The 26,278-nt window shown below is 34.9% G+C and overlaps 1 protein-coding gene across 1 annotated transcript in view; it reads right to left on the bottom strand.

Moving 5' to 3' along the window:
• HDAC9 (histone deacetylase 9) overlaps nt 1-26,278 on the bottom strand; it is an 899,218-nt gene that overhangs the window by 170,538 nt on the left and 702,402 nt on the right. The window contains exons 20-23 of the mRNA XM_035020706.1: nt 13,584-13,639; nt 13,252-13,339; nt 7,431-7,550; nt 7,011-7,108 (exon numbers count right to left, since the gene is read on the bottom strand). Of these exons, the coding sequence (XP_034876597.1) occupies nt 7,011-7,108; nt 7,431-7,550; nt 13,252-13,339; nt 13,584-13,639 (362 nt within the window). The remainder of the gene's footprint in view (nt 1-7,010; nt 7,109-7,430; nt 7,551-13,251; nt 13,340-13,583; nt 13,640-26,278) is intronic.

Below are 26,278 nucleotides of genomic sequence, written 5' to 3'. Positions count from 1 at the left end.
TATTTCATATTGGCAAATTGCTTCAAGAAATTCCACCCTCTTTCCCAAAATGTCTTCAACATCCTTGGGAAAATACACACTATCATGAGCATAATATATTTGGTTGTCACTAACAATTGAGAATCCATTTCAAGACTGGGAAGCATCAACCACAGCTCTTATAGACAAAATAAGACCCCAAATCATTTTGCAGTATTGAGTATGATTTTTAGATGACAACAAATCATTCTTTATTTCAAAATTGGATCTAAAAATTCATTTATCACTCTACATTCCATTAAAATTTAATTTGGTATTTCTCAGGTTCAATTACATGCCCATTTCAAAAAATCTTAAATCTTAAATGTATACATAAAAAGAAAACATTTATTTTAACAAAGAGGGAAAAATATATTTCCCATTGTAAATAGTTTGGTTATCAAAAGGAAGAAAAAATATACGGGTTTCATTTGATAGGCTCCCTTATTACGTCAGATGAGGTAGAAAGGCAGAAAGGGGAGTGGCTTGGGAGTTATTATATGATACAAGGCTAATGAAAATCTAGGACTTATTTTCAATTTTAAAATACTATTGCCAATTTAGATGTCCAAATCAAATGTTGGATCGACTAAAATGCATTTGCAAAGACTTTCCCACTACATTATTGTTTTGTCACTCCTACTCTTGATAGAGGAACTATAGTTTATAGCTTAGGGCCAAAGGAGTACTGTCTCCACATTCACATTTGTTGCCACTGAGTCCCTGATCATCATTTACCAGTTGTGTGACATCAGGAAACCACTGAAACTCAAAAGGGGTTCGGTATCCTCATGTAGCAATTGTGAGCACTTAGCTCAACAACTTGTAAAGATGAAAAGAAATGAGCAACTAGCAAATATTAAGTCTTCAGTGAATGGTCTATATTACTATGCTATTATTATCATTATGTTATTACTTTTATAATGATATTACTTCCCATTCTCTTAGCATTAAATTATATTAAAATATAATAAACAGAATAATAACCATAAAAATATTTACTTAGTTGTCATTACAATAGGAGAGAACATATTTATTATGATCTCATCTCATTTCTTCTTTTTTTTAAAGATTTTATTTATTTAAGCAATCTCTACACCCAATGTGGGGCGTGAATTCACAACCCCAAGATCAAGAGTCCCATGCTCTACCAACTGAGCTGGCCAAGCACCCCTCATCTCATTTCTCAGACAAAATTTAGCAACCTCTTTTTCAACCTCTTGCATATGACAAGAATATTAGAAGCCAGTGCTCTAAAATTAATTAGAATAGTGATGATATGTTTGTTAAAATAACAAAGAGAGAAAATAAAATGTTGTACTTACTTAATGTGCCCTGACCAAAATTACTTCCAATCATTCCAAGGTAAACTAGACCTTCTGACTAGCTAAGAAACACTTGCTCTACGAATATGACAATAAAGGGCTCAATTCTTTGCGTTCAAGTTAAATGTATGTTCTTTATTTTTGCCACAAGTGGAATATGAATCATGGAAAACCATGGTTCCTATTTTAAAGATGCTGCATCTAGAGCAGAATCCAGTTTGATAAACTGACAATAATTATGCTATCTAGTCAAGTTTCTAGTCAGTCTTGTTTTAATGGATTTTCAATTTGCTTTTATCATTAAAGCAAACAGGTGTGAACCAAAGCCAGGAGAAAAAGATACAGGCTGTATCAAGTGATTGGACTGCTTTGATGATGTAACAAATACACAAATTTTTAAACATTCTACTTGGTTATGTGGTCAAAGTATTTTAGCAAAAGCTACATCTGCAAGTACAAATATTTTGATTAGAGATACTTCATAAGTCAACAAAGAAAAATAGTTTATAAAAAAGTAACAACAAGAATTTTGACTAGATATTTATTTTCTAGATTAGAAAACTCACTCAAATCTCCTTTTTTAGTTGGCATACTAACAGTCCCAGTGAAATAGAGTCATTCAGAGTTTTCCCCTGAGGTGAATATTCCTGGATAACTGATATTTATAAATCCTTTGCCTTTTGGAAATCTTCACCATTAACACATATTAATTACGGTACTATAGACTATAACACATTGGCTTGGAGAGTTGTTATTTTTTTAAAGATTTTATTAATTTATTTGAGAGAGAGAGAGAGCACGCACACGCTTGCATGTAGGAGCTGGGGGGAGGGGCAGAGGAAGAGGGAGAAGCAGGCTCCCTGCTGAACAAGGAGCCCCAAAGTGCTGCTGCTAAATCCCAGACTCTAGGATCATGGCCTATGCTGTAAGCCAAAAGCAGACACTTAACCAACTGAGACACCCAGGTGCCCCAAGAGTTGTTATTTTTTAAATCACAACTTGTTTGAATCTAAGGAACTCATACCAACAGTTCTATTCCACTCTTTTTTTTTTTTTTTTGAAGATTTTATTTACTTATTTGACAGAGATAGCAAGAGCAGGAACACAAGCAGGAGGAGTGGAAGAGGGAGAAGCAGGCTTCCCACCGAGCAGGGAGCCCGATGTGGGACTCGATCCCAGGACCCTGGGATCATGACCTGAGCCGAAGGCAGTCGCTTAACGACTGAGCTACCCACGTGCCCCTATTCCACTCTTTTAAATAGTTCTCATTGTGCGCCCAATGAGTCATTTATTATTTCAACAAAACCTTCTGAATTTAAGGGGCTTGTACTTTATTTTTGAAATTAAAAAGCCACAAAGGGGTTGTCATTCATTCATTTGTTGGATAAAATAGGCAAATTTCAAGAACTGCTAGTATCTTACCACATTGGAAGTTGCTACTCATTTTTTTAAACACTCAGAGATGTTGCCCTCATTAGATTTAATTAGAAGCATGAGATACTGTCTCCTGTCCACTACAAACTATTTAAATGGTTTTATATAAATAATCACTCTAACATTTGCAGAACTCTTAAAGAATTAATCTTTAGAAAAATATGTAACCAGTGCTCATCTAGTCACTACAGATGAGAATAATTGATATATATATATATATATATGGTTTTTTAGAGAGAGAGAGAGAGTGTGTGTGTGTGTGTGTGTGAGCAGGGGGAGGAGTAGAGGGAGAGGGAAGGAGGGAGAAACTTAAACAGGCTCCACACTCATCATGGAGCCTGATGTGGGGCTCCATCTCAGGACCCTGAGATCATGACCTGAGCCGAAATCAAGAGTCAGATGCTTAACTGACTGAGCCACTCAGGTGCCCCTGGAAACAATATTTTGAAGTGATTGAAACAGAGAGTGCTTAGCAGGCATTCAATATATTTACTGAATGGAAGAGAAGACACCTGACAATATTATAAGCAAATGAATGGGTGTTCAAATTTCCTTGTAAAGTATACTCCTTGAAGGGCCAAGAGATAGGTTTCAGACTTCTGCTAGGTTCACTTAATACCAGGGGTTTCCAATGCTTCTACTGTAGCCAGTATCATTCCTTCTCTCTTTGACTCATTCATTTATTCTTTGATTTATTCAGCCAATATTACTGAATAGCTCTTCTTTGCCATGCTGTGTACTAAACATTTGTGACTTAGATCGGGGGTGAAGGTCTTATATTTTGGTAAAAGTTTACTGTGTTTTATCACTCTTCAATCTTTTAAGTCATGAATAGTAGAAAAGAGCAGCAATGTGGTGTGACAGATTTTAGAGCCATAAACTGAGTTCACACCATGGTCCTTACAATTAGAAATTCTGTGGCTTATACAAACCACTTAAGAATTAGCCATAATTTTAATAAAATTTCTAATCTAGGACCTGGCATGTAAGACCTCAATCAAAACAGCCATAATTATTTTATAAAATGGTAGCCTTGGAATACATTTTAGTTCCACATAAAAGATATTTTACATTACTGAACATTTTAAAAACTAATGAAAAATCTTAAATCTATCCTTCAATAATTTTAGGGATAAACAGTAACTACATGGAAGAAATAACTAGTTATGTGAACTAATTTAGATATTCTATTAAATTTTTTAAATTATCTTTAAAGCTTACAGCAAACATGAAAACGTTTTGTTTGCCTGCGAAATTCTTTTTGCTATAGAAGAAATACATAATAGAAACCACAAGAATAATATATGTGACAAATGTAGGTTGGTAAAATAAGCAGCCATCTTAAATCCCCCTATAGCTTTACAGAGAGAAGCCTTCCCTTCAAAGATACTTATCACAGTCCAGAAACAATTAAAAATTAAGAAAAAAGAAAAGGCATCATTAATTTTTTCCTCCATCTCCATATTGTGCACCCACAAAAGATGCCAAAAAGATCTTCAGTTTTAGTACTGGGAAACAAGGGCTATATTACTAAGTATATGCTTATAAGGTAATACTACATCAAAAATTATTCTGGAGTATATCTCACTAAAGCCCCAGATTAGAAAGGATTTTATATATTCCGATTCTTTGCCAACAAAAGAGTTTATGGAGTATGATCTCTATTCCTGCCAGGCAATCCCACCCTTATGCTCTTAAGCCAACAGAGCAAGATCATTTCATGACTCCATGCTTTTCATAGTATTCTCTCTTTCTATTATGAGTTCGCCCCACTCCAATTCCTTTACCCCTTGAAACTCCTGCTCATCCTTGAAAGCACAGGTCGAACAATCCTTGATAAAGCCTTTCCTGAAACCCTGCAGGAAGAGTTCATCATTTTATCCTCTCTTATGTCTAAGCACATCCATTCTCTAGAACAGTGGGTTATCACTTCTTTTATGATGCTTGAAAGCAAGTCAGCTCAAAATTCCAAGGGCTCATCACTGTGCCTGGCATATAATGTTTCTATGAATGTTTTTGAATGGATGACTTACTTTCTTGATTCCTCTATAACAAGTTCACAAGTACTTCTAGTCATACAAGTTGAATGGCAAACACAGTATAGTTCAAAATTAACAGAATTATTATGGTTTAAATCTGGTTCTTAAATAATTATAAATATTAAAAGCTACAGTTTTACATTTCTGCAATCTAGCTAAATAATATTGCCTCCTCTATTTAAGCTTAGATATGGTGACTGCACTGGGAACTACAGAAAAGTTTGCTAATATAGGGTCCACATTCAGGCAAAGAGAAGGTGCCATTCTTGAGGACGTTAAGTCACTTTCAGGAGCACTTGATTCACTTATCATTTCATTCAAAAAACAGTAACATATACTTAATATCTGTTTTCACATTATCTAATTATTTAATGAAATTGTTGTGTTCAAAGGGGTTCTTTGTAAACATTCTTACCACCCATCATTCACTTTGTGATGTGAGAACAAGTAGTACAAAATATAAATTCTCCTTCCCTGCTGGGTATGCATAATCCATTTTTAAGTAAAGCCATGTACCCCAAATAGTATTATGATAATAAAAAACTAAGAATTTGGTATTATAGATCAGTGGTATATAATCATTTGTTATAGTAAGGTTGAGAATTTAATGTGTGTATCATGCAAGTTATCAAGTTAGCTTGGTAAACAAATGAATTCATATGTGATATAATACTAAAGTCTATTATCCCATTAGAGTTCCTTTAAGATATTAATAATGTTTCTGAAGTTGCAAATTTAGGTAAACAGAATTTATAATAATGAAACTCCTAAAGTTTCTTAATGCAATTTTTTAGTTTTATTGTAAATTAACCTAAAATATCTTCATAAACAACATGTCTTTAAGCAAATAAACTTATTTCAGCTATTTTTTTCTATAAATAGTGTAGATATTTGAATATATGTATTTTTTTAAATAAAAACCTGGAATGTGTGTAGAATTTTCCTTAGTATCCTAAAACAAAACCAAATATATTTACTTTTAATGTATTTTCTTGAAAATAGTGATGACTTTTAATGTATTTTCTTGAAAATAGTGATTTTCTGTCATTTTTCCTGGGCCTATCTTCAAATGAAAAATGACTCTCACATGACAAATTGAAGAATGCATTATATATAGGACAGCAGAAACTCACCCAAACTTCACTTATTGAAAAATTTGCCTACTATTTCCTTAAGTTTCAAATACATTAGCAATGGAATATCCCCCCTTGGGAACTTATAAATGATAAATTTAAAAATAATGCTTCTAAGATCTCTTATGTAGTTGTTTTCGCTTTCAACTAAACAAAACACCCCTGAAATCACGCATTACCAATAGGTTAAAATCTCCTAAAATATTGCAAGTGGGTACATATTAACACAATCTGATAGTTCTCCATAAAACAGTCCTTTCCAAGGACTAAACATACTTTTTTAACTCTAGAGAATAAAAATGACTTTTTTAACAAAACCTCAATATTCAAAAAGAAAGCTTTTGATTCGTTGCATTTCTTGCTTAATTTTAAAAGTTCTTTGTTTAGAAGGACAAAGTAGAATACACTATGTATATATAAATATACATTTCAATTACTGCCTACATTTTGTAGAGAACTGAAAACATAATTAATCAGTTGATGTTTTAATGTGAGACGTACAATATTTTATGCAAGAGAAAAGTCATTTACTCTACCATGAAATGAGATTGTCTAGGCCAACATTCCAAAAGTAAGCTAGCTCTGCAGAACCAAGAATGTTGAGTGGTGCTATGTGCAAAAGGGAATCTGTAGTCTAATGAAGTTTGGGAAATGCCTGTTCAACAAAGTTAAGTAGGTAATGAAGGCCTTATCAGAGCATCTAATATGCTAATGTCCATTCTAAATCACAACATATGCTAGAATAGGCACAAATTTCCAGCACTACTTAATAAATCTTTTTTCCTTATCTTTTTTGCAGAGAGGGGGTAACATGCCTGGGTCACTGGCCAATATACCTGTACAACTACAACTAGGTCTTGATGTACCTTTTTTCTGACACATATTCTTTATGTGGCTTTGTAGCTATATCCAGGTCCCCTAAACAAAACATTTTTTGGACCTTTAATGGAATGGCTCCTTTAGCCACTTTCCCTTGTTTAAAACTTATATTTCTCTTTTACATTTGGTGTTGTTTCAATAGACATTTCTAATTTGCCACTTTCAGAAAAAGAAGTACCAACCTGAATGCTTCAAGGTACTCTATATCTCCCATCGGGGGATCAAGGCCACCTGTCCAGGCAATATTTATATTGTATCCTTCTCCAAGGCCTGTTCCAACCTAGGAAGAAAAAAAAAAAACAACAACACAACACAGTGGGTAGAGGAGGATGCAGGGAAGAAAGCAAAAAGTGAGGAAAACAAACACATGTGAGCTCTTGAAATAAACATCAAACAACGTGTCAAATCAGCCCAACTTTGCTTGACAACCAGTGCTCTGGGTTATGCACTTGTTCTGCACTGGTTCTTGGTCCCATGGGACAATTCAGTAATCTCGTGTAATTTAAAACACCAGAAAAGGACAAGAAAATTAGGGGTAATCATGCAATGCAATTACCTGAAAGATAAAAATAAAAGTGGGGCTCTAAAGAAATAAACCGAACCTCATTTGGGGCTCCACTGCCAGGGAAAAAGTTCCCTTCATCATAGCGATGGAGTGAAATATACAGGATGCTGGGGTCAGCATAAAAGGCCTGCTGTGTACCATTTCCATGGTGAACATCCTACAGGGAAAAGAAAACAGAGGACAAATACAGTCATGTTAACTCTGCGTGGAGACAACTTTTCTTATTTCTAGTTCCCTTTTTTCCCCACCCTCCTTCTCATTTTCTGTCTTCTCACTATGTCCCTCCTTCTTTCTCCTTTCAGCTTGCTTCCACACCACCCCCTTTACTTCCTGAACTTTCAGGCAAATTACCCTTTAATGCACTCATTTTTTAAACTGGCTTCTAAAAATCAGGAAACCACAGCGAACATGCCCTGGAGACTCCAGATGAGCAGTCATTGAGAAAGCCCAGTCCTTTGGTACAATTAGATATTTATACACCGGCCCTTTGTACTCTTTGCTTCAGTGATGGAATCTCGCATCCTGTTTTATGGAGGAATTTTATGACTTATTAACTGCCAACAGTTCATAACCCCTCAGGCTTAATTAACTAGCCTCATTGGCCTCTGAAGAAAGACTAATGTTTAAACTACAAACAAGTATTTTGCAGAAGGATCTATGGCTTACAGAGCATTTTCGCAATTCTTGACAGAACACTGAACATACGTGTATGCACTGATTTGCCAAGTCCCACCATTAAGGTCAAAGGCTTTGCAGCCAGCTGAGTAAATTGGCCTTCTTGGAGCATTCAGTTCAGTTAGCAATCCCTCAGCAGTTAGAATCACTTCAAAAGAGACGCCAGATGCAAAAAGGACTTCATATTTTATTTTGGTAAAATCGTGACAGCAAGAGTAGAAGACACAGGAGCATGAGCTCATCAGCTATTAAATCTTTTGGGCCACGCAAAAAGATGGCACAGAGCTTCATGCAATCTTGTCCAATCCGCCTAATTTTGGTATTATATCATGGCTCTCTTCCCTAGCCTCCTTCCTTTTCTTTTTTTCCCCCCACACCATACTATCCCTTCCTACAAAAAAAACAAAACTAAAACAAAAACAAAAACAAACCCTGTATCATTAAAATGAATGAAAAAATTCTTAGGACATCTGTATATGATAATGATTGAACTCTTAACAGTTATTTGCTGGTTCTGTAGTTTTATGATATAGACGTATGCTGGAATTGATGAAAGAAATGGGAAAAATAAAACTAATAGCATTTTAAAAAACGTCTTCACTGGAGGACCTCAAGTGTTAAGAATCTCAATTAATATGCTTCCTAGTATCTCCTGAACAAAATAAAATAAAAAGCTCTCAAAAGTGAATGATCTACATATCTGTATTCAAAATAATATTACTGCTACATGTGTAACATATAATTTCAAGTTTTTTTAAAACAAGTTTTAGTCACTTGTAACTATAGACTTACATTGTACTTTATTTTATATCAGTAAAAATCCTATTAGTTTCAACAATGATTCCTACAACTTTGCATCAGGCATTACATTAAACAGCTTGTATGGATTACTAACAAGTATATGACATATACGATATTATCCCTAATTTAAAAGATAAGTAAACCGAGATTCAGAGAGTTTCAGTAATTTACCAAGACTATACAGAGGAAAAGTTGCAAGAGTGGGTCTTGAATCCATTTCTTACTCTCAACTCATAACCATCATATATTAACTTATACTTAATATTCATTACCTCTTTGATCCTCTTAGCAAATCTGTGAAGTAAGAGTGGTGGTCATCATTGCTCCTTATTGAGGTTTATATAACTTGTCTTCACTTCAACCTCTAACCCAGAACTCCCTCACTAAATACCACCAAAGCCTCCCTTTGTTGGATTCTGAAAGCCTGCACTGAACTTGCTATCCACAGTGTAGACATACACTAATCATCTCCTCCTCTTAAACACATATCCAAAAATCAATTAAGGAATCATAATATGTTGGGGAAGGTATGCATCCAGAAATTTGTTTTGGCTCAAGGCATACACACTGGGGGGGAAAATAGCTTACTGAAAATATACTAATCCCTGGATTTCTGAATGTTTAAAAATTAAAAAAAAGGAAGGCAGAGATAGCAAAACTATTTTCCTTTATCTGAACAAAAATGAAACTAACCCACATTGTCTTTTGAGTTGCTACTGGATACCTAGAGGATGGACAAACAAGATACTATGAAAAACAACAATGAAGGAATGTCTGCATTTTTACTACATGATAGATTTTTTACTACATGACAGATTTCTTACAGCACTGTAAGAAAAATTTGCTCTGGCCCTAAATGGGTCTACACTTTGAAAACCAGAAAAATAATGCCTTGATTACTTTTGTTTCTTTAGTGATGTTGTAAAGGTTTATTTAAAAAGGTCAAATAAAAGATGATAAATTGTCTGAGATATAAAATCATTGGTCTTGAAAAATGTGTTGGGTACTTACTGCATACATTTCTGAATAAGAAATATAGTCTTGCCCACAGTCTAATAAGGGTTCAACAAACATTATTCATTAAAATACACAAATCCATTCTAAAAATACTTGGATAATTCTTGATTTCATGTTCACATTCACAAAGTATTTAGGAATAAAGGTAAATCCAAATATACCTTTAGTTTTGGGCAACAATTTATAATGTAATCTTGAGAATACTTTTTCAGCTTTCTCTGCTGCAAAATATTCATAAAAAGTACTTACTATTCAGGTATGATCTGAGGATTTTCTCTCCATAGCAACAAATATACACTAGACTAATGTAAGAAAATTATTGGTGACTGTGAGGAATTATTAAAGTAATGAGATGAACTGAATAATTAAATGACTCAAAATAGACCTTATTTCTAAAATTTACTGGGAAATGCTGAAAAATAATTTTAGTATTCTTACTGGTTAAAAATATACTGTGAAAACTTATTTTCCATAAGGATTTAGAACCAATATGTTCTCTTATAATGTTAAAATAGCTTTAACTAAATCATCTATTTGATCAGCTAATATTAACACTTATAATTATTTAGTACAGGCACCTGCGACAATTCTTTTATTAAATTTGGTGCTTAACTAAAAATGGATTTACCCCAAATCTAGGACACTTGAAGTGACTTTTTAATGAATTAAGTCTAAAATGTATTATTTTCAACTTAAAGTCACATTGCATAAAAGCTACCTGAGTCATGCATGCAAATCCTACTTTCGGGGATGCTTCATGCCCCAAACACAATGAACAGTCTTTTGTGAGTTGAAAAGCTAGTGCACCTGCTCCCTCTCCTCACCAATCTGAATGTCTCTGGAATCTCCCCAGATGGAGAACTGGAATGAATAAGCTCCACATATCAACTAGAATCATTCCTGCCCCAAATACTCAATGCCTCTGAATTTGGCTGTGGCCCCAAATAGGAGGTGAATTAGAGCTCTGGCTCTCTATTTACTAGGCATATAAAAATGCTGAAACTAGTTGTGGACAATGGAGTAGCTTTGCCCTCTGTTGGCCCAAGAATTTGTGGAGCTAGTTCACACTGATTAGCTGAAGTTAGTGACTTCGGGTATGCAGGAATGAAATTCTTTTGCCATTGAAGAGCCTTCACTTCTCCTTTGCTAACTTGCAGAAGAGACCTGTCAGCCAGGGAGAACGGATGTTTCTGCGCCACGTGGCACTTTAAAACTTCCTTCTCAGCAGCTGGAAGAAACAAGGGAATTTCCTCAAAGTATCCCTGCAGCTGCAGAATTTGGAAGACTTGAAAGTAAGAATATGCAGGCTGGTGGTGATCTCAGAGGCAACCCTTTGGACAGAACTTCCTATATTTGGAGGATTTGAAACAAAAACTTCTCCTCTACTACAGCCTGCTGGGAAATCAGTATCCTTAATGATTGGATAACAAAGCAAATATACAATCAAAGGCCAGTAAGCTTACAGGACACTCCTTGGAGCTCCCAATCAACTTATTTTGTAAATCATATTGAATTATCTAGAGCAGTTTTATATTAATATATAAGATCATAAACATTATATATTTAATATTGATATATATTATATATAAATAAAAACAAAACTTTACAGACAAATCCTGTGGGGTATCTATCACAAGCAAGACATTTTAGCTTTCAAGTCTATTGTATAATTCATTACTTTAGAGTTTGGATATCCCAAATGTGCTTTCAAAGAGACTCTTAACAATTATTATCTTCAGAGAACCATAAAATTATAGCAGAGGAGATTCCTTAGAAAGTAATACTAAAAGATTTCTAAGGATAGGACAGTTTACCAATCTCCTTCCTGCATAATTTTGACAAATTTAGAAAGCTTAGAAAAATTTTCCCACAATCCTTGGTCTTCATCTGCTATCCTTTCTTCAAGTTCTTGGCTTATCTTTCTAGCAGAAGTTATAGTACTAGAATTATATTAAATTACTTTTTAAATTTACTATCTTATATATCATGCAAATCTATAATTACCAATTAATGAAAATGTCATTTTGTATGTACATGGGAATAGAGGTACTGATGTTCTCATTTTTGTAAAATTTTAAGACCTTTAAGACCTTGCTGTTGTAGTATATCTAGGCCTTCAACACATTTTTTTAATGGTGAACTATGACCTATAGTGAAACTCAAGCATATTTGGAAAATACATGGAAAGTTCTTAGCACCAAGTGCTTGTGGGGAGGTGACGATACAGTATGTGGAAACATCCATTCCTACCAAGCATCAGAAATGGTTATCAGTCTTTCATTCCTTTTATCTTCTTTTCAACTCAACTAAGTATTTCTTCACATGGCTTTGTTTGTGCTTTCTAAAACCCTTTAGTTTTCTCGCTTAACTGAATCAGAGGACTGGATGGTGAGGCCATGACTTCCCAATAAGATTTAATTATGAGTGCAGATATGAACAAGATTTAGACTATTAAGCCTTGCACTTCAAAAAAACCTTTAACATATTTTGCCTTTAAATCTTTTATCACCTGCAAAAATTAATTAAGTGCAGATGTAGCAGGTTCGCTTTGGATGCCAGGGTTCATTTCCTGTCTATGCTTTGTCAGACAACCTATTACACCTCCTCGTGAACTAGAGGCAAACCGAAAACGGGGCTCATAAATCACCAGTCAGCTCTCTCTCGCCCTTTCCTGGGTTGGCCTTTTTGTATGGGGCAGATCTCCAGCTCATTATTCATGAACATACTATAGACAACATGCCAAGTGTCATCTGCATTTAAACAAACCATTTGTTAAGCAAATTATAACTCTATTGTGTAAGAATGCATCACGTTAAAATGCAAGACTAATCTAATGCCTCTGACTTTTAACCACTCAAGGTTTCTGCCGGGAGTCATCCCAAACTGGCATACATGATCTCGGATCTTTTCAGAAAGAATGACATGCTGACTTGTTTTAATAATACCACTGTTGCACAACAAACAACATGATTGCTAACCAGGGGAAGTGGCCAATTGGTTACCAAAGCAACAGCATTCTTTCCAGCACATCTGACTATTTAAAGTCTATATTCTGCAGGGAAAAGTAAATTCAGGTTCTGTTGGGTTATTTTAACTGTGGAAGTATCAATTCATTTAAGGATCATAAAAGTTGCCCTGATCTGCGCCTTCTTCTCATTAAATTGCAGTTAACACCAAGAAAGTGAAACGTGAATGTTTATGGTTTCAGAACTGCAATCCTGAATTTAATGAGTTTCCACATTCAAAGGAAACGCACCCTTCAGTTGTTTGCAAGTGCTAAAAGCAGGACAACCTAACACAGAAATACAAATACACTCCCTTTTATCTAGAGTCACTGAAATGCAGCTCTGGCCAGGAATACATACCAGATCTACAATCAATATCTTGCTTATATTTAGTTGGTCTCTCAAGTATTTGGCGGTAATTGCAACTGAATTAAAAAAGCAGAACCCCCTGCGGAATAGAGAAGAACAGAGAAATAAGAAAGCAAATCAGCCAGGAAAACCATTATAAATAATGTTCAGAGCATTTTTTAAAATGCTATATGATCTCTGAAGCCATAAATCTGCTTCTGGGAGTACCTTGCAAGATTTTTCAGTCCATCTGCTAACAATTAGAGGCTTCAGAGACATGCACGGGGCAGGTGACCGCCAGGAACCGTGGCGCTTGGAGATGGGCAACAGTCCCTGGTACTTACATGGCTGTGGATTCTTCAGCATGATGGCCTGGAGGCCTGACAACAGCAAACCCATTCTGTAAAAACAAGACAGGCTTTCAATGATCAGATATGGGAGGATTGCTTGCATCTTCATGTACTACAGAGCATCAGGCATACAGGAAAAGATTCAAGTCTCTAAGAGGCTTCGGAGCTTGTTTTCTTGACCCCATTGCCATTTCAGAGAATGAACAGAAACAATATATATGATCACATTTTATCAGATCATGTCTCAGAAAGAAGGCTCCTACACAGCAAGGGGAAGAATAGAGATTCGGGAGTTATACCTAGCTAGCAAATATGCATATCATCTGTTATACTAGCATGATTCATTTTCAAGAACAACTTCTTATTTTATGAAAACAACATCCTACAGAGGAAGAAGAAATTCAATTTGGTGCGGGTTTGGGTCAAAATTTGGAAAGACCAGGGAAGATCCAAAGTGAAAATTCTTTAGCTGGATTCTCTTAATGGTTATTTCCACTCCATTGTCAGCAAAATGATAAATTTATACTCACACACTCACATACACACAAAAGAAACCCAGAAAGGTGAAAAAGAGAACAATGGAAAGCCCATATATCTTCCAGTCTATAAATTTAGCTTGGATGGCTGCCAAGACTTGCAACTTTATTGGATTCCCTAAGTCAATTTCTAGCCCACGTTCTGGAATTTTATAAAGAATTCCAGGGCTGAGTAGCAATCAGATCTATCCATGATCAAGGAATGCCTTAACCTCCAGATTAGTTGGAATGCATCACGGAAAGCTGAAGTAACTCCAGCATGAAGGCAAGGAACTATAAATCCTTACAAAGCCAGCATGCTCAGAAAAGTTGGGTTGCTTGACATGAAAAAAAATCATTCATCAGATGGTTCACACCACCTTTCACTTAACTATGATTCAAGTAACATACTCAAAAGATATTTCTTTAATATAGAAACCTAAAACTTTTGAAATAATTTTAATATACCCCAGGGATATTTTTTCCACATCTTACTACAAGCATAAAGATAATATCAAGAAAAATAATCCATTCCCTAGGACTTTAAATATACATAAATTTTTCTAGAATGTTATGGTAACCAACATACAATGATTAATTTGCTAAACATTTTGATCAGCATATACATAATGATAATCTCAGAAACAAATCAGAAGTCAAATAACACAATATCAATTTTAAATGCAGAAATGGTATTAACATATTTCCTATAACAGTTCTTAAGATACTATCTCTCTGGCAATAAAAGACTAATATGAGAGAAACTATTTAATGAACTACACAAGACTAAAGAAATTTTAAGATTGTAGAGTGAGACTTTAGTGTGCTATAGGAATTCTGAGGATAGATTATTAAGTAAAGGTTATGATAGGTGCAATATAACTTATTGGGAAGACAACAGGATGAAAATAACAAATATAATACAAGGCAATATAATTAGCATGTAATGAATTTCTGTAATTGGAGTCACAATACTAATGATCTTTTACAATTCAGTTAAAACCAATACACTTTTTAAAAAAAAAAAAAAAAACTATGTTTTACAGGTAAAGGGCATGGATAGACAATACAAAGAAGAAAAAATTCCAGTGATCAATAACTGGAAGAAAAAACATTCAATGAAATTAGTAATCAAACAAAAGTAGATGAAAATCCTAATGGAAAAACATTTATCCACCCAGGAAATTGGATTTTGTTTTTCAATACTCTATGCTAACAATGCAGTGGTACTTTATACACTCACAAATGCTGCCTAGAAGAAGATAATCTATTATAGCCTTCCTGGAAAATAATCCATCTCTATATATTTAGAGCCTTTAAAAACCATTTACTCTTAGAATTACTAAAGGATTTTTGCCCTAAAGGTGTTATTAACTTTGTAGACGAGGATTTATATAAAAGATGTTTTATTTACAATAGGAAAAATGGAAATTATGTAAGTTAGCTAATATTAAGAGAATGTTTAAGTGAATTATGGTATATCTATACCATGCAATATTAGACAGCCATTAAAATTTTGTTATTATAAATACTGAGTGGAATAAAAAGATATCAACTCTGGAAGTATTGGTGTTAAAAATAACAGACACAGTATGATATATCTGAGTGATGGTATTATATAGTTATTTTAAATTTATAATTTCATATCTTTTGAAAATGGTTTTACAATAAACATTAATTACTTCATAATGAAAAAATATAAAACAAAGAGACAGTTGAGAGATACATTTGAATTGTCTTACAGGAAGAGCTGTGGTCATAAAGGTAGAGAAAAGTTTTAAAGGGCAGGAGGGAAAAGTATGAATAAATGACTCAGAAGAAAGAACTTTAGAAAGTGTTATTTATGAATATTACACTGCATATTAACTGGAATTTAAATGAAAACTTAAAAAATAAAGAACTATATACCAAAATATCAACCTGAATAGAAATCATGTTAAGAAACAACATGGAAATAAAATCACATAAATAATTATATAAGCTAGATTATAAAGATAAAAAAAATCAAATAGAATTTGATTTTTATTTTCCTCTTCTCTCTTACAGCCAAATTCCTTGAGAAAAGAGTCTGCCTTTCACTTTATAATCTTCCACAGTAACCGCCACCATTCTGCTAAACTGCTTGATCTGGGGTTGAAAATTATCTTCTTGCAATAACAAACATTTTCTCAGTCATTATGATCCACCCAAAGCTTCCACTGTGCTCTCATTAATGGCAAACACCCCTACATTTTCCTTGTCTTTTCTGAGTGCCCCCCTTTCCTTAGCCAAAGCCTAGCAGGGCTGCTTCTTCCACAATCTTCTCAAGTGGTAGCTGCTTCCTCTCTCACACCACGCAAGCCTGCATTCAGGAAAAGACAGAACTGGTATACTCCTAGTGTCTCTCTGCTGTTTTGAAAGCATAAAACCCAATGCACCCACCCTTCACAATACGTTCTTGTAAGAAAGGATTAGATCACACACAGAGAGAAAAGATAAACACAGTAAGATCACTGAGACTGAGCCCTGGGGCAGTCTAGCTCCTTTTGCCTCCTGTTAGTGTAGAGGAAATGTTAGTCCTCTATTTTACCACCTGCAATGAGGATCCCATCCCCTCCTACTTTTCTACCATCATTTACATTTTTCTAACATATTAAAATTCCAAATTTTATATATATATTTCATTCAGATTTAAATAAGCTCACGTTTCTACCATCTTGAAAATAAAAATGTTTTATATATATATATACCAAAATAATACAAATATACATATGTACAATATACCTCCATCCTTAATCCCACTGATCCCTCCAACTGCTACACTTTTCTTCCCTTTTAGCAAGCAAAATTCTTGAAATGGTGGTCTACCTTGCTGTCTCCTTTCTCCTTTTCCTCACCTCTGCCTCAATTACCTATCTCTAATTTATCTTCTACTTCCTTAGTCCACTAAGGAAGTTTTCACTAAGGTTACCAATGGCCTCCATGTCACTAATTCCAAAGATAGTTTTATGTTCTCACTCTACGGGGCCCCTTGTCAACTTTAAACACTACTGGCTACATCTTCCTTTTTTTAAAAAAAATTTTATTGTTATGTTAATCACCATACATTACATCATTAGTTTTTGATGTAGCGCTCCATGATTCATTGTTTGCGTATAACACCCAGTGCTCCATGCAGAATGTGCCCTCTTTAATACCCATCACCAGGCTAACCCATCCTCCCACCCCCTCCCCTCTAGAACCCTCAGTTTGTTTCTCAGAGTCCATCGTCTCTCATGGTTCGTCTCCCCCTTCTTTTGGCTTCTGTGATTTCACACTCCCCTGGTTTATTTACCTCTCTACTTCCTAATCAGTCTCCCTTGAATGCTCCTACTCCTCATCTTGCTAGTTAAATATTAAAATTACTCATGGCCCAGTCTTAGACTTCTCTTCTCCTCTTTGCACCCTTACTTCCAAGGCAATGCCATCACTCTTGTGGAATCAATTACCACCCATCATCAGATACTTCACAGATCTCTATTTCTAGGATAAGCCCCGCCACTGAGCACCAGACCATAATATTAGCCCACCAATCAATATCTTCACTTAAATATTCACTTGGAAGTTCACTTCAAATTCAGTATATCCAAGATCAATCTTCTGATCTTCTCCCAGCCTTCTCTAACTTATCAATGATTCATCCAGTGGCTCAAGTCAGAGACCAATGAGTTATCCTTAATGGCTCCCTCTCCCTAGCCTTCCCCCATTTCATTTTAATTCATGACCAATTCCTGTTGATTTTGATTCTAAATATCACTCAAATCTATGTACTTAAATCTACATCTACTCCTTGAGCATTTTGCCTTTTGAATTTCTGCCTTTCTCTCCATCATTCCTCCAGTAATTATTCTTAGTGATTTCAGTATCCATACATACAGACACTCCCTTCAATATCTTGATTTCTCAGTTCTCTGACTCCTCGTCTTCAATGATTCTGTCTTCCATTTACATTCATACTCCTAGACCTTGCCATTACCGGTGAGAAATCTACTCCATAATCTTAATGTCAAACATCCTACTCTCCTACTATCCTATTTTCCAATTAACACCTCAACTGCACCAAGACTTCCAATCCACTGACCTTATTTAACTTTTGCTATCCATCATCCATCCCTATCACCATGTTCACTTCCCTCCTTATCTGGTTAGACTTCAGGGTCCATAACTGTATTCACTTCCTTGCATATACTTTCAGATATCTTGTCCTTTTTTCCCTCCAATATACTCCCCTAGTATATTAGTCTGCTCAACTACTATAACAAAGTACCAGAGGCTGGGTGACTTAAACAACAGAAATTTATTTCTCTAGTTCTGGAGGCTGGAAGTTGAGATTAAGATCTGGCAGGGTTGGGTTTGTGTTGAAAGCACTCTTCCGAATTACAGATGTCCGCCTTTTCCCTAGGGTCCTTATATGACCTCTCCTCTGAGTGTACAAACACAGGGCAGGCAGAGAGAGAATTCTAGTATCTCTTCCTCTTCTTACGAGAGCACTAGTCCTATCAGATTAGAGTCCTACCCCTATGACTTCATGTCACCTTTATCACCTCCTCACAGACCAAGGGTCTTCAAATACAGTCATATTAGGAGTTAGGGCTTCAACATTATACATTTTGGGGGTATAAACATACAGTACATAAGTACTTCTAGTCACTTTGTCCCTTTCTTCCTTCAACACACTCCTGATAAAATTACAAAACTAATTAAATATAACTCACATCTGCTCTGTTCCTGCAACTAAACCTAGATAAAAGCTACATAACTGGTCTTCCTTTAAAGTCATGATTACAAACCTCAGATAGGCTCTCCAGGATGCCCAGCAATCATACTACATTCCTTAGCCAATTAACTCTCTATTTTATGAGTATTCCTACCTTCTTCTTTTTCTTCAAATCTCCATTAACCCCTGATCATTCTTTACCCTTTGCTGATGACCTAGCTTATTTCACTTAAAAAATAGAAGCAATTAGAATAAAATTTCTTCATCCTTCCATAATCAAATCTAATCATCTACTCCCACTAGTCCCTGATCCTAAGAGCAATTAATTCCCCTGTGCACTTAATCCCACTGCCTCTTACCTATTCAAAAACAGCTTACCTACACTTTTCCCTTTCCCTCTGGTATCATCATTTGTTTCCTATATTGGATTGTTGTCTTTAAAGTAAAAAACACATATATGTCTTTCCTCTTAATAGAAACAAAATAAACAAGGCAAAATGACAAATAAGAGCATTATACTATAATACCTATCAGGTAATATATAATACATAAAATAATGCAAATAAAATACAATAATAAACTCTAATATTTTATTACTGATTTAATCCTAACAACATCTGAGATAACATTATTATCCTCATTTCATGAATGATGAAATCGAAGTGTAGAAAAATTAAAGAACTTGCTTAAGGTTCATACCAGCAAGTTACATGGCTGGGATTCTATCCCTGATGGTCTAGGACCTGAAAGCAAGCATTTAAGACTAGCCACATTGTACAACCTGGCCTTTGCTTACCTTTTTAGCTTCATCTTGCACCACCATCCGCTTTCCTTTCTCCACTCCAGCCACAGTGGCCTTTTGGTTCCTCCAGCGTACCTGTTTCCCCTAGCCACAGGCCTCTGCACATGCTCCTACTTCAGAATGGAATGTCTTCCATTTACATACCCTCTCCCTTTACCTGGATAACACCTCCTCATCAGCACATTTCAGCTCTAATATCACCTGCAGAGAAACCATCACTGAGACCCAGCAGATCAGCATCAAGATCCTCTGTAATATGCACTGAGAGCTATCTGCCAACCCTTGTTTCTAAGAACTCATCTTAGTTTATAAGGACATACCTCATAGTGTGATTATATTTTTTTAATTTTTTATTACTATGACTTACATAATTAATGTCACATCCATACTCCCCATAGTAGGGTCACCCCTTTATGACTTGGCTCACCATCTTATCATCTAGACTTACATTATGCCTGGCACATAGCCAGTGGTCAGTAAAGAATGATAAAATAAATTTGTGAAGAGATACTACTCTGGCTCTTATCTCTCTGGTGATTTCTTTGATTTGCTCCTGGCTGTAAGTTCTTCATTATCTCAAAGGTCCCAACTTTTGCATCTCAGCTTTTTGTGGGAGTTTGCCTATTAGACTTGAGAGCATCTTCTTTCTTAGAAACACATAAAATATTTTGTTCCTTACAATTAATGGAGACTTTGATTTGATGAACTATAGTGGGAAAGTGTTTTAAAATGAAATTATTATTCTTACAGAAATGTCTTTCACACTGGCTTCTGAATGGAATTTGTTTTGTATTTTTCTGAACCCTTTATTGTCTGGCATAAAGGTTTATTGTATGGGACACCACCTGAACTAGAGTTTTCCTCAGCTCAAGAATCTATAGTCTTCAATGAATATTTTTCAATGAGCCTTTTTAATAATCAATTTACTATATATTCAAAAAACTCAATAATCTACTAGCTTATATAAGAAAACCTATATACAACAAAGGACTCAGAGGCTCAGTTTATTATTTTCTCATTTAATGCTAACAATAATCATTTTCATTTCATGAAAAAATATTTTTTTTCTCAAACCTTGAAGTTTGTATGATGTTTTCACTTCATCGTATTTTTGAGCATCTCAGAATGTAGTAGTAAAACCTATTCATCCATATAATTTTGAATTTCTTTTTACTTTACTTCATGAAAAAACTCCCTGCTTTATATTTTATTCAAAGTTATGAAGACTAAGTAGTTAATCTAAGCAAACAAATTCGGAAGTACTTTTCTGTGCCTTTATATCAATTTAAGGGTGATGTAATTTTGTCTTAATAATCTGATTTTTAAAATCCCTTTTCAAGTTTTAAATTCTCTTCAGTCATGAACATTACTAATCATAGAGCTTTGGCAGTATTTTAGCATCACTAACAGTAACAATGTTTCCAGAGTGTTCTCACATCCATATTTTTGTTGTGGTTGTTGTTGTCTAGATCAGTATTATGGATGTTTCTCCTTGGTTAAAGAGGAGAAAGATGTGTTCTCTGATATCATCATATGGGAAAATGCAGGAGACTATTTGCTTCCCATATATAGCCATGGAAAGGGAATATAGGTCATTGTTTCTATGTAAAAATGGATTTGAATGAGAGGGAAAGGAATCCAATCATTTTAGACTATAGTCTATTTTTGTAAATGATGGAATTTTCTTTTTCTGGTCAAAATTATCAAAATGTAAAACTTTATGTATTCCTTATATGCATAGTAAAACCCTCCCCAAGCGAGTAAAGGGCAGGGAGTAAGCAAATCACTAGAACCATTTTAAAGTTCTTTTTTTTTTTACCTCACCTAAACAAAGTTCAAATTTCTCTACATAAGCTCAGTTAGCCACAGCACATATGGAACTGAAAATCTGGAGTGTAAAACAATCTGATCATTTTATTTGTTGCACTCATTAAGACAGTCTCATGGACAGGAGAAATGTGTATTTCATTTTGCTAACATCCCCAAGTACGTATTCAATGGATAGTAAGAACCATTACTAATTCCAACCTATGTAGAGTAATTTAGGTTTCAGAAATCATGGAAAATAAAGGCCTAATCAACACTGATGAGAGTAATGTAGAAATTCAAGAACACACTGTATGATAGAATTAGCCAATATATACAAAATCCAAAAGAGAAAAGCAAAGATTATTTATTTATACACTTTCAAAAATATTAAGCAATGATCTGGAACTTAAACCACCTGTAATAGTCAGTAGTCCTGTTAGCAACTTAGTAATTTTGATTTATTCTTTATAAAAATATAACTGCAGTACATAGTACAGAAATTCTCTGTGATATTAATAAATTGACAAGAGACTGTGTTTCTTTGTTAAAAGTAGTTAATCAGACATTAGATCTTTACTTAATCTTTAACTCTATTTTGGGACACTATAAGAACAAAATCGGTGTGCCTGGGTGGCTCAGTTGGTTAAGCGACTGCCTTCGGCTCAGGTCATGATCCTGGAGTCCCTGGATCGAGTCCCGCATCGGACTCCCTGCTCAGCAAGGAGCCTGCTTCTCCCTCTAACCCTACTCCCTCTCATGTACTCTCTCTCTCTCAAATAAATAAATAAATCTTTAAAAAAAAAAAAAAAGAACAAAATCAAAGAAATCTGTCCTGCTTAGAAAAATGTTTTACGTATAACTGCCTACTATTCAAAGACTAATTGAGCATGTCAAACCAGCTGATTGAATTCTGTTTTTAAATTTTCTCTTTTAGTGCACTGCTAATTTAGAACTCAGTAATTACCTCCCAATGTCTAAATATTACCACTAAAGTGTTTCTAAATGTACTTAAGTATCAATCCTTAGTGAAATACTATGTATCAAAACCAAGCACAGCATGGAAAAACTCTACAGCATGTATTTCCAAGTAAAGATGTGATGGTTGAATTATTGCTTCTAATACATTTGCAGAATTGGAAATTTATATGGAGTAGTTTATGTGCTTGAAATATTTCACCGGAAGCCAAAATCCCAGCTACCCCAGATCCATACTGATGCGTTATCAATTTTGAAAATGACTTTAAGAAACATTCATTTACATAAATACTTTTTAAATAGTTGAAAATATTTTAATCTACTTTGATATTCAATAATAACTATAATCATCAAATATGTCAGTGAATAAGGTATTTGGCACTAGTAAAAAGAAGTGCTGAAAGCAACCAGAATCTGAAATTTACATGTCTATGCTAGGCTAGCACAACTTAATCTCCCAACAAATCCGTATGCTCATAAGTGCCCTCTTTAACATCTCAAGGAATGTGCTTGCCAAGTGTACAAGTCTATGACAGATAGATAGATAAGAGTAATAAAAATAAAGCATGCATTAGCTGGTTTGACACACTTTAAAATTATTTATAGTAATAAATTTGGGATTCTTTATATTAAGTTGCACAGGGGAAGAAGTCAGAAACATTAGGTAAAGATATAATGCTTTTTTAAGACTTCACTGGGTAGAAGATCCTAATGCTTTCCTATTATAGTAAATTTTTGTTTTTTAAAAATCATCACTTGAAGTGATTATGTTATCTGTTGGATCCTCTTCTAGTTGTTGTATGGGTTGGCTTTCTTTCTCCTTTTCTTCCTTTCCCTCCCTCCCTCCCTTCCTCCCTCTTCTACCTTCCTTCCTTCCTTTCTCATTTCTCCTTTCTTTGCTTTTTGTTGGTGGAGTGGGGTAAAAATATTTGTTGTAACAGGATTTCAAATATAAATAATACTACTCATCTTGTTACATTTAACACTTTATAAGTATTACCTTCCCTCTGATTTAGGTAAAGTGGAATAAGGCATAAATGTCCATCAAAATTTTCTAGCACCTATGATGGTTCATATGAACTTGTAGACTCTCCCCTCCCCCTCATCCAAAATGGTGCTGGTTCCAATCAACATAGTGGTATGAGAGTCCATTCTTTCAGCTAAAGAAGCTGAAAATTGTTCAATGGAAATTGTTCACATTATCTTTGTTGATAACACTGGATGTTAAAATTTGGGGGGTGGGGAGATCAGACATGAAAGTTGAATGAGTACTCCTTCCCTCCTACCACTTACTCCCCAGCAATGGATTTAGGGATTTAGATTATCAGAAACCAACTCAGGAGCAGAGAAAGAAAAACAGATAGTCATTCCTCCTGCCTTTCTTCCCCCACTTCTATTTATCTTGTAGGAGCTTGTGAAACAATTGGCTCAGATTCTGCTTTTCAGGAATGGCTCAGGCATAGGAGTGTTAAGAAGATGTTAAATACCTGTAATCTCAAGTTGACCATTATGGATATGATACAGCTTATCATTTGTTCGATATGCCTAATACCAGCCCCCACTCAAAGCTCCTAATCAACAGTAACTGTGAACCTTTTGTGTATTCTGAGGTCTTCCTCTTCAGCTAACTAGTAATATCTGTGATGAAAAATAGTTCCACATGATTTACAGCACGGCAACAATAATGTGAGTAGAAAATTCCCCTCCGCAGCTTTACTTTTTTTGGAATAAAATTTTATTTAGAAATAAAAAGAAAGGCATAAAGTCTTCTAAACATTGTAAATAGTTGGTTTGTCCTATCATGCCTATCTTTATGAGAAAGAGAGGATCAAATTATGTCATCTCAAAGACCTACTACTGACAAATGCTAGACTTTATCTACTTGTACTCAATTCTACAAGTCTTTGGGAAGCACTGTATAATACCTTAATTGTTAATTTTATATATAAAACATTAAATCTAGTTTTGTGATTCTTTCTGAAGGGAAGGGATTGAATAGGAATGTAAGGATAAAATACTATATTGCAGAATACTTGAACACTAAGTCAAGAGGTATCTCCTAATAATATCTAAACCACTTATAAAATTTGACATTGAAATTAGTATATCAAGGTCAGTCTTCTGGGTTGCCTTTAACTGCAATTCACTGGTATGAATAATATTTTGAAATATGCCAATATAGTCCTCAAAACCAGTTAACTTCAGCCTTAAAAAGGACTTTCTAAAAAGACAGTTTGCTTTAGAATCAATGCTATTAATCTACAGCCTCTGAGGAAAGGAAATTTCACAAAGAAAGTTTGTCTCTTACATACTAGAATCTGGGAGGTTAAAGGAGGTAGGGAGATTTGCCAAGAAAACAATAAGGGACATGTGGGAATACCATTTTGTTTCTTTGAGTGAGCTCAAGGGAACCAGGAAAACAGGAGCCCAGCCTTAGCAGTGTAACTGAATGGTGGACCCCAAAGCATATGTGCAGCTGCCAGCCCTGCTCCCTGAAGAATCCACAAGGAAGAAGCTTGATGACAGCACTGAAAAACAGTTCTTAGGAAGCCTGGCATCTGTGGCCCATAATGCCTACAGCCTTGAGCCTGGCAAAGATGTAGCTATAGATAGGAATAAACACAGTCATGAAAAAACAGTCTCCTGGTAGAAAAGAGACAGGGCATTTGATGGTGCTTATATTACACATAATTTAAGTTGAGCCCTGTATGAAAATCGTAACAATGGATCCACTATGAAGAAGTTGCTGTTGGGAGGTGGGGGGATCATCAGGAGAAACTTGGTAAGGCAATATTAACCCACTAAAAGCTATTTGTTTAGTTTATCAATCAGTGGTTTCAGCTGACACAAGGTCCAACAACTTAATTCCCTGAACTTTTTGAAACAGGACTAGTTTTTGGACCAAACTGACCAAAAAAACCAGGTACTTTTCATTATGTAAATAGAGCCTCAGTATGAAAAACTTCTGAGAAAAGGGAATTAGGGCAAAAGAGTGTTTGGCTTAGTTTTATTTTTAAGAACCGGGAAAAAAAAATTTTTTTTTTTAAGACAGATGATCATAGCCTTCTGTGAGGATAATAGTATAATAATATGACATTATAATAATAGTAATTATTATAGGATATTATACTAATAGTAAGACAATAGTAATGACCAAGACCTGAGAAGAGATGATGGGGGGAAAAGACTGTATCAAAAAATGCCTCATGGTTAAGATCACTTTTGTCATTATACTTACATCTTACTACAGTAGATTTTCATTCAATCAATGGTGGTTCTAATATTCTTGGTACCTTTTGGTACATACATATATTTATTCAATTAAATACATGAAATGTCAAAAATTTTAAGAGTAGCAATGTACATTTTATAACTACTACCTAACTGGATTTTTAGGTAGATGATTTTTAAATTTGGTCATATTATTCTTACTCTAATTGTAAATTTTCTTCTTTCATTAAATTCTAATTCTCCACAACCATACACTATAACAAGAACAGATACCAGCAATTAAATTTGTAATTTCAATCAAAGGTAGACAATTGAATAAGAATTTCAACCAAAGGGACACCTTGGTGGCTCAGTTGGTCAAGTGTCTGCCTTTGGCTCAGGTCATGATCCCAGGGTCCTGGTATGGAGTCCCATGTCAGGCTCCCTGCTCAGCGGGGAGCCTGCTTCTCCCTCTACCCCCAGCTCCTGCTCTCTTGCTCTCTCTCTCTTTCTCTCTCAAATAAATAAATAAAATCTTAAAAAAAAAGAATTTCAACCAAAGAAATTAAATTATGTAGCATTATGTACATAACAGCACTGTGTGGAAAAAACACCTAATCAAATGACCAGACTTCATTTTACA

Source organism: Mirounga leonina, unplaced genomic scaffold (genome assembly GCF_011800145.1).
Source record: "Mirounga leonina isolate KUSES-001 unplaced genomic scaffold, KU_Mleo_1.0 Mir_174, whole genome shotgun sequence".
Classification (NCBI taxonomy): Eukaryota; Metazoa; Chordata; class Mammalia; order Carnivora; family Phocidae; genus Mirounga; species Mirounga leonina.
This window is presented reverse-complemented; position numbering and strand designations above follow the sequence as displayed.